We start from the raw sequence: 13,093 nt of genomic DNA, 5'->3' as shown, positions 1-13,093 counted from the left end.
CCTGAAATTTGCATCAGCCTTCTGTTAATCAGCTTCATTTGTCAAAAAATAACTCTTTGGGAATCATCTTGTTTTTTTGTTGTTGTTTTTTTACGGAACATGCACTGCTCTGGGTGGCTGCATGTTGGAGTAGCTCTGTTGACTATATGTACGTTTTGCCTTTTCTTGGGCATTTTTTCTTCTAGTTTCTCAAGAAAAACTGTATTTTTTGGACACTTTACTTTTCTGTTTCTGGTGCTGTGAAGCTTGGAGGATTTTTACTGCTATTTTTTAGCTTTTTTCACTTTTTGAGTATTTGTTATGATGTGTAACCATGGCAACAGTCTGGTTTAAAATCAGGAGCAGCTGATTAACATTGGAAAGGCTGAAATAATACCCAAACTGAAGCCACAAATCCCAAATGAGCTAAAACGCAAGAAGCGTGGGTGCAGAGCGGAAGCAAAACGGAGACAGAGGAAAAGGAAATTCAAACCACCTCTTCCATCGATCATAATGGGCAGTGTGAGATCACTGGCCAACAAGATGGAGGAACTCCAAGCCCTTTCAAGGACTCAGCCAGAGTTTTGGCAGTTTCGGAACCACTGGAGGAGATAATGCAAAGAAGGATTCTCCATAGAATCAAGAAAATTATGGACAACCCTGAGCATTCTCTTCACAAGACTGTCCGACAACGGAAGAGTGTCTTCAGTCAGAGGCTTCTTCAGTTTCGCTGCAACACTGACGGCTACTGGAGATCCTTCCTGCCAACAGCCATTGTACAACTCTTTGACGACTTGATCATTATTATTATTCTGAGCTACTACAGCAATCAGTTTCCCTCTGGGATTATTAAAGTATTTTTAATTGAATTGAATTGAATGCTAAAATAATATTTTGTGTGTCAAACTTTGTTATAATTGGCATTTCTACTGAATCAATTAAAGAAATTTGAATATAGTTGTCGTGCCTACGATTAAACGTTAAAAAGACTCAGAAAAATGTTTATATATGTATGTATATATATATATATATATATATATATATATATATATATATATATATATATATAGATAGATAGATAGATAGATAGATAGATAGATAGATAGATAGATAGATAGATAGATAGATAGATAGAATTTTATTGGACAGAAATGTGTTGCAAACAGTAAAAGTCTGTAAAGAAAATCATAAAGTCTGAAAACAACAAGATTACAAAGTGGCTTTAAGATCACCTGGCTGGGACATTTAAACATTTTCCTACATTTAAATTTGAATTTCTGTTTCTTTTGTTACCTGAGAAGTACAACATGTCCCTGTGCAGACTGGGAAAAGCCCCAGGATGTAAATATAACCACAGACATAGACAATATATATGTCTGTGAATATAACCATATAAAGTAAAAGCAGTCGGTGTTTTCCTTTTTTTTCTTTTGTTCAAGCTGCGACAAATAAGAGGGGAGGGGCTTGTGTGAAACGTCATCAATGTGCTACGAACACCTGGAAGCGCAGCAAGATGTTTTACTGAAGTTCACATTGTTAATCACAATTTAGAGAAATAAAAACAACTGTTCCGTCACATTACGACGCGCCGAATTGTGTTGAACGGATCTGAAGATGAGTGGGAGCGAAAAACAAATGGTAAGGAAGCTGAAACGAGCCGTTCGGTTTGTTTATTTCCGATTTTTCTAGAAGTTTCCCGTCCGGGTAACCGTTACTCACCTTTTTTCCCTGAACTCAGGAGGACCCAGCAGCCCTGAAGGAGGAGGGGAACGCTCTCTTTAAGGCAGGAGACATGCAGGGCGCTGTCTGCTGTTACACCAAGGCGTTAAAGCTGACTGACAGCCGGGCTGACGGTGCTGTCCTCTACCGTAACCGCTCCGCCTGCTACCTGAAGCTGGAGGATTTCAGCAAAGCGGAGGCTGATGCCTCCAAAGGTCGGACACTTCTCTTTAATTTGCATAAATAAGAGCGCACAAGTTTCTATGGGGCCATGAAATCGCAGGGACATTTATGAAAGAGACTGTAGATCACCACACATAATAAATATAAAAAGTTACCACGCTAGGTATGTAAACAGTAGGTTATTTAGCAAAATACTCACAAGATTATATCTACTCAAGTAAAATTACTTATGTAAAAAATAAACAGTATAAGTACTGGCTTATTTTCGGTGTTTTTAGTGTTCTTTTTGTCTCATCTTGTATGCAGATCAGAAGTCTGCAGACTTTTCAGATCATCAAATAAAACACATTAACCAATCAGATTAAATAATGCATCAATACAACAGTTTTACTTGATTTTTAAAATAATTAAATTGACCAGTAAATTAAAGCTGTTTACCATTGCCATGGAAACAAATTAATTACTACATTTCCATTTATTTAGTCACACAGAACTCTGCTTATACAAACTGTCCTTTCGGCCTTTAAATTTGATAGTATTAATTTGCATTTAGCTGTTGCTACATCTTTGTGGGCATCACTATGTAACTGGACATCTCACAGTCTGGAAAGCAGATCATTTTGTGGCATGCCTGCCTTTTTCTGAACATGTAGCAGACTCGGTTTGAATCAAAACAATGTGAGATATATTAAATAAAGCCTTGCAAAATACATAAAAGTGAATTCATGGAGATTCCATTTTTCATATTAACAATACCCGGTACAGAGCCTCTACTACCTTCCCAAAACACTTGACAATTAGGAGATTATTGTTTGCTAAGGCTCATTATTCTGGGTATTGTACAAATCGTTCTTTGGTTGAAGCTTTTATTAGATGCACCACTTTAGTAAATGTTTCCAGGTGTTTTCCTTTGTTTGCAGCACTTGATTCTGACCCAGGCGATGTGAAAGCCAGGTTTCGGAGGGCTCAGGCTTTTCAGAAACTCGGTCGGCTCGACCAGGCTTTCCTGGATGCTCAGACGTGTGCGCAGCTCGAGCCTAAAAACAAAGCTTTTCAAGATCTGCTTAGACAACTGGGAACACAGATGCAGCAAAAGGTGATATGAAACTGATTAGGAGTTTTGTCTTGGAAGAAGCAGATGCTAATTTTAGCCCATGTTTGCAACCCTTTAGTCAGCTCAACTAAACTCCACAGATGCACGCGTGCAGCAGATGTTCTCCCTCCTCTTAGATGCTTCTGCTAAAGATTCAGATCGACAGAAGGTGCTAATTGCTCACTTCTCTGTAACTCTTGGTGTGTGTTTTATTGTCAACACTTACTAAATCAGTACAATACGTGCAACTTTTTAGGCAGCTCAGAATCTGGTGGTGTTGTCTCGGGAGGAAGCGGGAGCTGAGCAGATCTTCCGCAACGACGGGATGAAGCTAACTCAGAATCTTCTTCAGTCGAAGCAGGAGGACATTGTGCTTTCTGCTCTCAGGACATTAGTTGGTTTGTGCACGGGACATCAGTCGAGAGTAAGTGTCACCATCAGTGCGGCGTCTTTAAAGTTGTTTATTTGCAGCAGAGTGTTTGCTGATTTTCTTCTGTTGCCTTTTATTTCCAGACGATGGCGATAGTGAATGAACTGGGAATGGACCAGCTGTGTGCGGTAATGGGGTCAGGAGCTTCCACTGTGTCTTTGGCCGCCTGCCACCTCCTGCAGGTGATGTTTGAGGCTTTGACAGAGGGCATGAAAAGAGAGATCAGGGGAAAGGACGAAGCGATCCTTCCTGGTGAGTTTGACTATTTGCTTTTATAATAGGAGCTGGATCCGCTCAAAGCAGATCTACTGTATCATGTTTATAATCATATATTTGATTGTATCCATGTTTAATCTCCATCTGAATTCTACACAGAACCATCTAAGGAGCTGCGTTCAATGTTGCGCCACCTTCTAGAGATGATGCCTGCGCCCGATGTGTCAGGACCGGGCAGGGACAGTGCCATCAACCTCCTTGTTAAACAAGTTCCCCGCAAGTCTTTGAAGCATCCTGACAACTCTCTTGCCTTATGGGTTATAGACCAAGGTAGGAAACTCACCTGCATGCGGTCGTGTGTTCGTCTCATCCTCGTGCATTTACGGTCACAAAAATGTGGAATGTGGTGCCTAATCTCATGCAGGGCTGAAGAAAATCCTGCAGGTGGCTGGGACTGTTCCTGAGCTCTCAGAGGGACCCCCTCTTACGGACAACACTCACATGAGCTGCTCCGTGCTGCTAAGCAAACTCTACGATGACCTGAAGAGTGACAAAGAGAGGGAGAACTTCAGCAAACTGTGTGAAGAGTATATTCAGTAAGTTATTTACAAAAAATATTTCTAGGAGCCTTAATCCACCCCAAATTAAACTCTTAAAATTAATTGTTTTCTTTTTCTGAACAGGCAGCACTTTAGCCAGCATGGGCTGGAAGGAAAGCTGCGTGCCATCCAGACCGTGTCGGTGCTCCTCCAAGGTCCGAGTGACGTGGGGAACAGGACTCTGGAAATGTCAGGAATGATGGATGCTGTGATCTCTCTCTGCGCTTCCAAACATGTAATTCACCAGCAGATAGCGGTGGAGGCTCTTATCCACGCGGCGGGCAAAGCCAAGCGAGCGTCTTTCATCACAGCCAATGGCGTGGCCCTTTTGAAGGACCTCTACAAGAAGAGTGAGAATGATCGTATCCGTGTGAGAGCCCTTGTGGTAAGTGTTGTCGACAGGTGCAGAACATATTTCTAATTAAAGATGGAACCCACAGTTTTGTGTGGGTTGTTACAGGGTTTGTGCAAGCTCGGATCAGCAGGAGGTACAGATTTCAGCATGAAGCAGTTTGCAGAGGGATCCACACTCAAGCTCGCCAAGCAGTGCAGGAAGTATGTTTTCTTGTGCTAAAAGACTAACCCCTTCTTTCCACCAGAGCCGTCGGCAGCACGTCTCGCTCGCATAAGCTGCTGCTTGGCCCTTCCCACGAGACGCGAAGCAGCAGGGGAGCAGCTGTCACAGACAGAGCACGAAGTCACACGAGTGACTTCGTCAGTAAACGCAACAACAAGCAGGAGAAAACTACAACATGGTTTGTGTTTTATGTTCTGTCCGTTTCATAATCGCCAATACGGACCTGAAAAACAAAGGAGACCACTAGCTAGGTGATAACTTCTCACGGGGACGCTCAGTTAGTAACTTTTTTTAAAGTAAAGCAACCGGAAGGCAGTACGTTTCTTTATTCTGAAAATCTCGGGAGCTTCGCTCCGTTTCCGCGTCCGATTTCCTGTCTTTCCTTCCCCGAAAATGTCGAACTTGACCCGTTTCAGAGGCGTCGCGCGTAGAAAATAGAACCGGCGTGTAAGGGCCACGACATGCTGCTCCTGAGACGCGTCCGACTCGCGCTGCTGACGGCTCCAGTGGAAAAGGTTCTGTTGACCACAGCGGTTCCTATCAGCAGCTATGACGTGCTGCTGCAGTAACGTGCTGCTGACGGCTCCTGTGGAAAGAAGGGGTAACTCCTTATGGATTTAGGGAGATGCTATTTTTGATTTTAACTTCTGACTGAACACAACAGTTTAACAGCCATTAAAGTCAGGAGCATATTTATTTCCTGTCCGTTAGGTGGCTGTGTAACGAGTCTTTGCCGCCAACGTCTCGTCGCTGGTCTGTGGAAGGTCTCGCCTATCTCACGTTTGACGCTGATGTGAAAGAAGACTTTGTAGAGGACAAAAATGCTCTCCTGGCTATGTTTGAACTAGCAAAGGTCACTGATCACTTTTTATTCAAGCTTTTTTTATACAAGTAAAAAAAAATGAAGTCAAATTACACATTTTGTTGGGGTTTTTTTTACAATACCATCCACGACAGTGTTTTCATACTTGGTGTTTCTGTCCATGCAGTCTGAAGATAAGACCGTTCTCTTTGCCGTGGGCTCTACGTTGGTGAATTGCACCAACAGCTATGATGTAGAGAAACTAGACCCTCAGATGGTGGAGCTGGCCAAGTATGCAAAACAACACGTCCCTGAGGAGCATCCCAAGGTGCTGCAAAAGTTTTATGCCAGTGTTTATTGATTTGTCTTGACACTTTGTGTCTCTTTGCTTTAATTTTGCTGCCTTCTCATGTCAGGATGCACATTCTTTTGTGGAGAAAAGGGTGGTTAAGCTCCTGGAAGCTGGTGTCGTGTCTGCCTTGGTGTGCATGGTCAAACAGGAGAGTCCGGCCCTCACCGAAGCCTGTAAGGAATGTATCTCCAGGTAGGAAGTGAAAAGCAGACGTCTTTTCTCCGACTATTCTTTTTGTACATATCTCAACACACTTTGTCGTGGCAGAGTGTTCTTGGCTTTGGTGGAGCGGCAGGAAGACAGAGGCACTGTAGTGGCTCAGGGTGGAGGAAAGGTAGAACAGCGTGATCAATTTTTAGAACGGATCCTGAATTTTCCCTTCAGAAGGTGATTTATGTTTCTGCTGTCCTAAACAGGCTTTGATTCCTCTTGCAACTGACAACACAGATGTAGGAAAAGTCAAAGCAGCACAAGCCCTCGCAAAAATAGCCATCACGTCTAACCCAGAGATTGCCTTTCCTGGAGAGAGGGTAGGAATGCTGACAGTACCTCGGACTACGCCAAGTAAACACATTTTTCTTATTTAATCTGCTTTTTTTGTAGATCTATGAGGTCGTGCGCCCACTTGTGAACCTTTTGAGACTGGAGTGCACCATGCTGCAGAACTTCGAAGCACTGATGGCCCTCACCAACCTGGCTGGCATTAGTGAAAGACTCAGGTTGGCCACTAGGGGGCAGTCACTTCATAAAAGCACACCTAAACACAGAGAAATGTTTCTAATTTTATTTAATATTTTCTACTCGTCCCTCATGACGTTAAAATTTACAAAAACAAAACCCACCACTTTAATTTCTTTATTTTGTCTCAGACAGAAGATCATAAAAGAAAAAGCTGTTCCGAAAATTGAAGGCTACATGTTTGAGGAACACGACCTGATCAGAGCGTCTTCTACAGAGTGCATGTGTAATCTAGTTCTGAGTTCAGAGGTAACACTCGTGTTAAATGATAAAATCCATGACTCAGTCTGAGAACGGTGTGAGCCTAAATCTGTGTTTTCAGGTGCAGAAGCTGTACTTAGCCACAGGGAATGATCGGCTGAAGCTGCTGGTGCTTTACAGTGGCGAAGAGAGTGAAAGGCTTCGGAAAGCTGCTGCAGGAACTCTGGCCATGCTGACTGCTGAACAGCCTGAGCTCTGCACCCGCATCCCTGAAACTGTAAGAAAAACTAGACGTTTAATTTACACAAAAACTAAATAATCTGTTCTTTACATTTGTTTTTTTTTTTTTGTTTGTTTGTTTTTTTTCTTCTCAGACAACCCATTGGCTAGAGATTCTGCAGGCTTTGCTGCTCAGTGAAGTTCCTGACCTACGGCATCGTGGAGTGGTCATTGTTCAGAACATGATGCAGGCAGAGAAAAGCCTGGCTGAGACCCTCATGGAGAGCGAAGTTATGGAGATTCTTTCCGTCATCGCAAATGAGGGGACAGTGGATCCTGTCTCCAAGATCGCTCTGGACTGTCTGGATAAAGCTATTGAGTACGGCATCATCCAAAGTAGGGAGGAGAAGGAAAAGGGCAAATGAAGGGCTGCAGTTGTGGGTGTGCCTCTCTGCTGTCTTAAGTGCTTTTAGATTTCATTTGAAAATGGGAGTCATTTCATTTATACCAAAAAATGTGTTTCCTAACTTTTTAAAATCAAAAAGCAGTGAAGCAATAACAAAATTAATATATAACTGTAAAACCATTACACAAATATTGTCAAATGTAGAATTTTTCACTGATTGTGTTTTTGGAGCTGGTTGTAAGGATATAGACCAGCCCTTGCACTTTTTTTTTCTCGTCGACCAATCATTCTATTCCAAACTGAGTTTCTTTAATAAAGAGGACATTCCTAGATGGTTTAAACATTTTTACACAAACATGCTGGCTAATCATTTTATTTCACAACCAGCCGGATGTCATATTTTGCATCGCCATCACTAGTTAGAATATTTGTGCTTGTCATTTTTATAATACATTATTTCAGTTATTACTACTTCACTACATTCTAAGAGATTTAAATGTGTGATTTGTGTGTCTTTCATTAGTGTGCACAGATTGAAAATAAATATTTCTATTGGAATTAACCGTCCTGTCTCATGTCTGTTGCATCCAGGTATGGTTGTGTAAACCAACAAGATGCTGTTAACACATCAGTGGAATATCAATTACACATGGAGGAAAAACTGAAATCATGGATTTCTGCTTTGAACATCCCCCTAAAGAATAACTTACCATTTGCGCATGCGCGCTACTTCCGGGTTCTTCCGCTCTTTGTGTGTTTTGATTCCTGCGTTTCGTCGCTCAGGAGACTTTCTTAGGATTTAAGAACGAATTAAATGAGCTGGTTTGGTTTCGGCTTCAATGCTTTTGGACAAATATGCGTCCAGGAGAAATCTGTTCAAGAGGAAACCAGCGACGCGGTCGGAGAAGTCAAAGTTAGCGTCCCTGTAGAGCTACGGAGTCACGTGGACCACAGCTGCTGCCTGAAGACATGTCAGATCAGGGCGAGCTGGAGTCGAAGAGCATGTCTGCACGGTAGGTTTCTACCTATTTGACAGGAATATGGTCTTTATGCGGATACAAACTAGTGTTTTCTTATTCTTTAGAGAGCAGATGTGTGTGGCTGGCCGGTTTTTCTGCATCCAGCATCTCCAACGATACCAGGGGCTGCAGAGATGCAATCATCAGTGAATCCCACCTCACTCTTGCCTTCCCAGACCGAATTGAATCCTGGGATGTGCAGAGGAAAGATAAAACTCCACTATGGAGCATGGAGATCATCCCCCAGTCAGAGAGCTCTGGTATTTGGATATTTGAGTGTACTGAACATCAGAAAATCACCACAAATATGCTGTTACATGTTTTCTGTCATTTTCATACAGGTGTGAATTTGCCATTGGTACCTGGTGGTTACATAGCTTCCAAGCCTCCCATCTTCCGCTCCTTGGCTCCTCACCTGCAAGCCAAGAGCCTGGCTCTGGGGGGAGATCATGTCATCCTTCTGACTGCCCCTGGAGCTGTCTACAGCTGGGGACTGGGCAGGTGATGCCAACACTGACTTATAATGAAAATCGGAGCCCCATTCTTCTGCATTTATTAATGTGCTCATTTGACAGCCATGGTCAGCTGGGACATGGGGGACTCGTCTCCGAGGAGGAGCCGAGGACAGTAGAGGCTCTGTGGGGCGTGCCTATGAGCTCTGTGGCTGCAGGAGGCTGGCACTCTGTCTGCATCAGCGGTATTAAATAAAAGGGTTACATCAAAGACACGAGTAAAAATAAATAAATGATAGATAGTAACTGTGCTTCTTAGAAGGAGGTGACCTCTATGTGTGGGGCTGGAATGAGAGCGGACAGCTGGGACTTCCGTCACGAGGGCTACAAAAAGCTCCACAGCAGAAAAAGGCTCAACCAACAGGTTTGGCATTAGAAAATTCAAGTGTTAGATTCTAGACTTTTTTTTTTTTTGAGATTGCAAAAAAAAAAAAAAGTTTAAAACAACAGAACCTTACTTAACCTGTGTGTGTGTGTGCGTGTGTATCAATGAAACACTGTAAAGCGCTTTAGAGTCCTCTGACTGAAAGACGCTATACAAGTACAGGCCATTTATCATAATTTGAGGTTAATTATCTAAAATTCTGAGATATATATATATATATATATACATACACATACATATATTGGTTTGTTTTATACAGAACTGTCTGATGTCAGTACGCCAGAAGAGGAGCCACATGATGGAGATAAACACGAAGAAGTATTTATTTCCATCCAAGCATTTCCTGCGCTGCTGGATGTTAATCCATCATCTGACTTCCAAAGAGCCAGCTGTGGTTCCCGGCACACGGCTGCAGTAACAAGTACCTCAGATATAGATTTAAGCTGAAACATTTTCTCAATGAGGGCATCATTAATACAGCATATCTTTCTATTTCAGCCTCAGGCTGTCTGTTCACTTGGGGATGGGGTAAGTTCGATCTCACTAAAGTGTTGAATCTAAATACAATCACAGCCCTCAACAGACACAGAACTTCAATAACCCGCAAATGATTTGATGTGTTTTAGGCATATAGTTGCATCTTTGGTTTTATGGCTTTTAAGCTTATATCTGTGTTTTTAGTTTTTTATGATTTTTTATTGTATTTACTGTTCTATGAAAGTGTGAATGATGAGGTGGATGACGATGAGCCCTCTTAAAGACAAATTTCTGTAACCGCTTGGTGTCAGACAATAAAGTTGTTCTATTCTTACAACAGGATATCAACTCAAATTGAAATTTAATATATTATCAGCAAATATTAAGCTATTCTTTTTCTGTTCTTGTCCCCCAGGAGAATACGGCCAACTTGGACACCAGACATTTAACAGTTTAGACGAACCGCGACGTGTGGAGTTTTTTAAGGCCAAGGACCTGCATGTTGTCGATGTGGTGTGTGGGCCGTGGAACACTTTTACTGCCGCCGTCAAGAAGGGAGTACTTGATCTCAAAAATACCTGACAATCCCCTGAATCTGCCCCCACGTTGGACTTTGGTCGGCGTACAAGGAAGTCTAAATTACATCAGAAAGTTACGCTGTGGAAAATGTTTTGTAATAAATTATTTGTGTCAATGAAGAACTTTAGTAATCTAATACCTTAAACTTTTATTTTAAAGATGTTATAAAATATATATATATATATAAATTTCACAAACAATTCATAAAATCATAAGAGTAAAATCCAGAAGTAAGTAAAATTTAAAGGCAAGTATAGTTTTTCACTAAAAACAAAATTAAAAGTTGGCCATTTCCAAGGCCTCACAGCACAATCTTGAAAGAACTGTGGGGGGAAAAAAACAATTGTGATGATTAGAAAACATTTCCTCAAGATTTATGTGTCAGATATTATTTTGGGAAAACCACCTGACAAAGTCTGGAGATCTTGAAATGACATGCTGAAACTCCGAGAGATTCACCGTCCCATCCTTGTCGATGTCTGACTCTTCAAGGATCTAAACAAAAGCAAGATTCATTTGTGCCCAGATGATGCCTCAGAGCATCTCTTTGGAGTGTGCTTCTTGCATCTTTGAGAGAAAAAAAACAGTCGAAGTGAACTCACATTAGTTATGAGCTGTCTCATTTCCTCAGTGGTTAGACGCGAGTCTTCCGACTCATAAGTCAAGCAGTCAACCAGCTTCTCCAGATCGCCACAGCTGAGGGTCCCATCATTGTCAAAGTCTGAAAATATAAAGCTAATGATCAGACAAGATCAGTGCAGCTAAGAAAAAACTGACCAGCTCGTGTTTTATCAACATTTACCAAATATACGGAAAGCATAGTGGGATTTTATTTCCAACGTAGCCGAGTCACTGAAGGCACTCAAAAAATCCAGGAAATCGTCAAAGCTGAAGCTTCCATCGTTTGGGTTAGTTGTTGAGAAAACCAGGCAGATTCTTTCCTTGAAAGGGTTAGACTAGGACGAGAACAAGTTCAAAGTTCACTTTATTAGATCATCCACTTCCTCTATAAAGATTACACCAATAAATAGAAACGTTGCCACACTTCTACTGAAATTTCCTGTTACCTTCAGCTCAGGCAGCGTGAGAATCTTTGTCATTGGAACTCTGGCATTTGTTGAGTTTTTTTCCTCTTTGGGGAGCAACTCAGTGAATCTCTTATGAGCACTTATTAGGAAAAAACAGGAATAAATCAGACATCTATCCCATGATCTATAAGAATAGTTTACATTTTCTTAGTTGTCATACAACCTGTAACTTACAGAAGAATTTCTTGTTTAGTCAGGAAAGTCAGCTCCTAAAATCAGATGTACTGTAGATGAGTACAAGTCAAAACAAGCCCCTTTCTGATTCAAAGCTATCAGCATTACCAACGTTTAGCTTCTATGCAACAAGCGTCTGCTCTTATCCTGGCTGAAATTCTGACTAATTTCGTATTTATCTCAAAACCTTTGATAAGTGTGATTAGTATAAATATACTCTGTAAAACTAAGTTTTCAGCATTTGCTGGACTACAGCAAATAACACGATAAACACTTACCTGGTATTCTGACAGGTCAGCCTTTCCGAGTTGACTCGCTGTAGTTCCCATCTCAAACTTTTTCGATTAAAATATTTGACTTATATATTTGAAAGCAAAGACTGTTAAAATGTCACTGTGGTCAATAATAATCCGCTGCTCGGTGAGCGGCGACGAAGCTAGTTTGTTGTTGCTTACTTCCGGGTTCGTGCAGGCGCATTCCCGTATCTTTGGGCGCGTTCATGTAATGCCAACGCTGAAATGACGTAAAATAAAAAAACATTTCTTTTGCCCCTTTCATGGAGCACACACGTTAAGTTACTTTTCCTCTGATAACCCTGGTGTTACAACTATTTATTTGTCAAATATTAAAAACTTTTGGAGCATTTATTTTAAGAAATGGTCTGTTTTTTATTGAATTATCTAAAACCAAAAATACTTCATATCAGTGCATTATAATTTTATTATAATTGTAAAGAAAAAACATGCACTTTTATTATTTTAAGCACTTGCCATTCATTTTTATTTAAAACTTGATAATTTATCCTTTTAGCTTTATGAAAATTCTTAGGTAATTCACTGTGAGAAAATATGCTAATTTTACTCAGTGCATACTAGTATTTAAAAAACATCTTATGAAAGACAATTCAATTCAAATTCAAAGATACTTTATTAATCCCAGAGGGACATTAGAGTTTCAGTTCACACAATTCTGAGATCAGACATATATACATAGTCATAGACACATGACAAGAATTGGTGACTGTGGTCATTCGCAACCCGAGTGGTGCTACTTTAATAGAGATCAGAGGGTTTATATATAAGGATTGAGTCAGGTGGAGGAAAAAAAAGGCACTTCAGAGTTACCCTCCACAGGGGGGCAGCTTCGCTATGTAAAAAACACCTCAGACAGAAATGCAACAGACTTCAAACATTACACAACATAAGTGTCCACTAGGTGGGGAGGTAGGGTTGGGGACTGTCCACACATCAGTGCATGCAGCCATGATAAACAGCGCTCGTCACCTCTGTTTGGACAGGGGAGGGAGGTAGTTGGGTTTAGAGAGCGATTCAACGGCCTTCACCGG

General features: G+C 41.3%; 3 protein-coding genes across 4 annotated transcripts; 2 read left to right on the top strand and 1 right to left on the bottom strand.

Annotated features, from left to right (window-relative positions):
• Window positions 1–1,455: 1,455 nt before the first annotated feature.
• On the top strand, window positions 1,456–8,076 carry unc45a (unc-45 myosin chaperone A). Its single transcript, XM_015964806.3, has 19 exons — window positions 1,456–1,617; window positions 1,718–1,913; window positions 2,802–2,977; window positions 3,054–3,143; window positions 3,231–3,398; window positions 3,488–3,656; window positions 3,780–3,950; window positions 4,045–4,216; window positions 4,304–4,604; window positions 4,680–4,774; window positions 5,508–5,649; window positions 5,786–5,926; window positions 6,015–6,142; window positions 6,218–6,284; window positions 6,367–6,480; window positions 6,554–6,669; window positions 6,820–6,937; window positions 7,011–7,166; window positions 7,264–8,076. Exons 1-19 carry the CDS (start codon window positions 1,594–1,596, stop codon window positions 7,531–7,533), a joined length of 2,814 nt encoding a protein of 937 aa, XP_015820292.1. The 5' UTR covers window positions 1,456–1,593; the 3' UTR covers window positions 7,534–8,076.
• Window positions 8,077–8,241: 165 nt separating this feature from the next.
• LOC107388977 (RCC1 domain-containing protein 1) lies at window positions 8,242–10,674 on the top strand. 2 transcript variants are annotated; one of them, XM_015964808.3, is made up of 8 exons: window positions 8,242–8,527; window positions 8,599–8,793; window positions 8,875–9,034; window positions 9,109–9,230; window positions 9,308–9,409; window positions 9,690–9,851; window positions 9,929–9,958; window positions 10,323–10,674. In XM_015964808.3, exons 1-8 carry the CDS (start codon window positions 8,329–8,331, stop codon window positions 10,487–10,489), a joined length of 1,137 nt encoding a protein of 378 aa, XP_015820294.1. In that variant the 5' UTR covers window positions 8,242–8,328; the 3' UTR covers window positions 10,490–10,674. The 2 variants fall into 2 exon arrangements, with proteins under 2 accessions (XP_015820294.1, XP_015820293.1); XM_015964807.3 differs by having other exon boundaries at window positions 9,305–9,409.
• LOC107388978 (calcium and integrin-binding protein 1) lies at window positions 10,618–12,289 on the bottom strand. Its single transcript, XM_015964809.3, has 7 exons — window positions 12,027–12,289; window positions 11,749–11,783; window positions 11,554–11,653; window positions 11,289–11,442; window positions 11,089–11,207; window positions 10,893–10,981; window positions 10,618–10,809 (listed from the first exon to the last, which is right to left on the bottom strand). The coding sequence occupies exons 1-7, from the start codon at window positions 12,075–12,077 to the stop codon at window positions 10,788–10,790; spliced, it is 570 nt and encodes a 189-aa protein (XP_015820295.3). The 5' UTR covers window positions 12,078–12,289; the 3' UTR covers window positions 10,618–10,787.
• Window positions 12,290–13,093: the final 804 nt, after the last annotated feature.

This window comes from Nothobranchius furzeri, chromosome 4 (genome assembly GCF_043380555.1).
Source record: "Nothobranchius furzeri strain GRZ-AD chromosome 4, NfurGRZ-RIMD1, whole genome shotgun sequence".
Classification (NCBI taxonomy): domain Eukaryota; kingdom Metazoa; phylum Chordata; class Actinopteri; order Cyprinodontiformes; family Nothobranchiidae; genus Nothobranchius; species Nothobranchius furzeri.
This window is presented reverse-complemented; position numbering and strand designations above follow the sequence as displayed.

What these genes read in the sequence shown, in the direction of transcription:
- unc45a (XM_015964806.3), top strand. Translation starts at nt 1,594, where the DNA reads ATGAGTGGGAGCGAAAAACAAATG. An exon ending in GCACGGGACATCAGTCGAGA is followed by an intron (nt 3,399 to 3,487) that starts GTAAGTGTCACC and finishes TTTTATTTCCAG; the next exon opens with ACGATGGCGATAGTGAATGA. An exon ending in CTCGCCAAGCAGTGCAGGAA is followed by an intron (nt 4,775 to 5,507) that starts GTATGTTTTCTT and finishes CCTGTCCGTTAG; the next exon opens with GTGGCTGTGTAACGAGTCTT.
- LOC107388977 (XM_015964807.3), top strand. Translation starts at nt 8,329, where the DNA reads ATGAGCTGGTTTGGTTTCGGCTTCAATGCTTTTGGACAAATATGCGTC. An exon ending in TCGAAGAGCATGTCTGCACG is followed by an intron (nt 8,528 to 8,598) that starts GTAGGTTTCTAC and finishes CTTATTCTTTAG; the next exon opens with AGAGCAGATGTGTGTGGCTG. An exon ending in TCTGTTCACTTGGGGATGGG is followed by an intron (nt 9,959 to 10,322) that starts GTAAGTTCGATC and finishes CTTGTCCCCCAG; the next exon opens with GAGAATACGGCCAACTTGGA.
- LOC107388978 (XM_015964809.3), bottom strand. Translation starts at nt 12,077, where the DNA reads ATGGGAACTACAGCGAGTCAACTCGGAAAGGCTGACCTGTCAGAATAC. An exon ending in TCACGCTGCCTGAGCTGAAG is followed by an intron (nt 11,443 to 11,553) that starts GTAACAGGAAAT and finishes TTCTCGTCCTAG; the next exon opens with TCTAACCCTTTCAAGGAAAG. An exon ending in CTATGCTTTCCGTATATTTG is followed by an intron (nt 11,208 to 11,288) that starts GTAAATGTTGAT and finishes TTATATTTTCAG; the next exon opens with ACTTTGACAATGATGGGACC.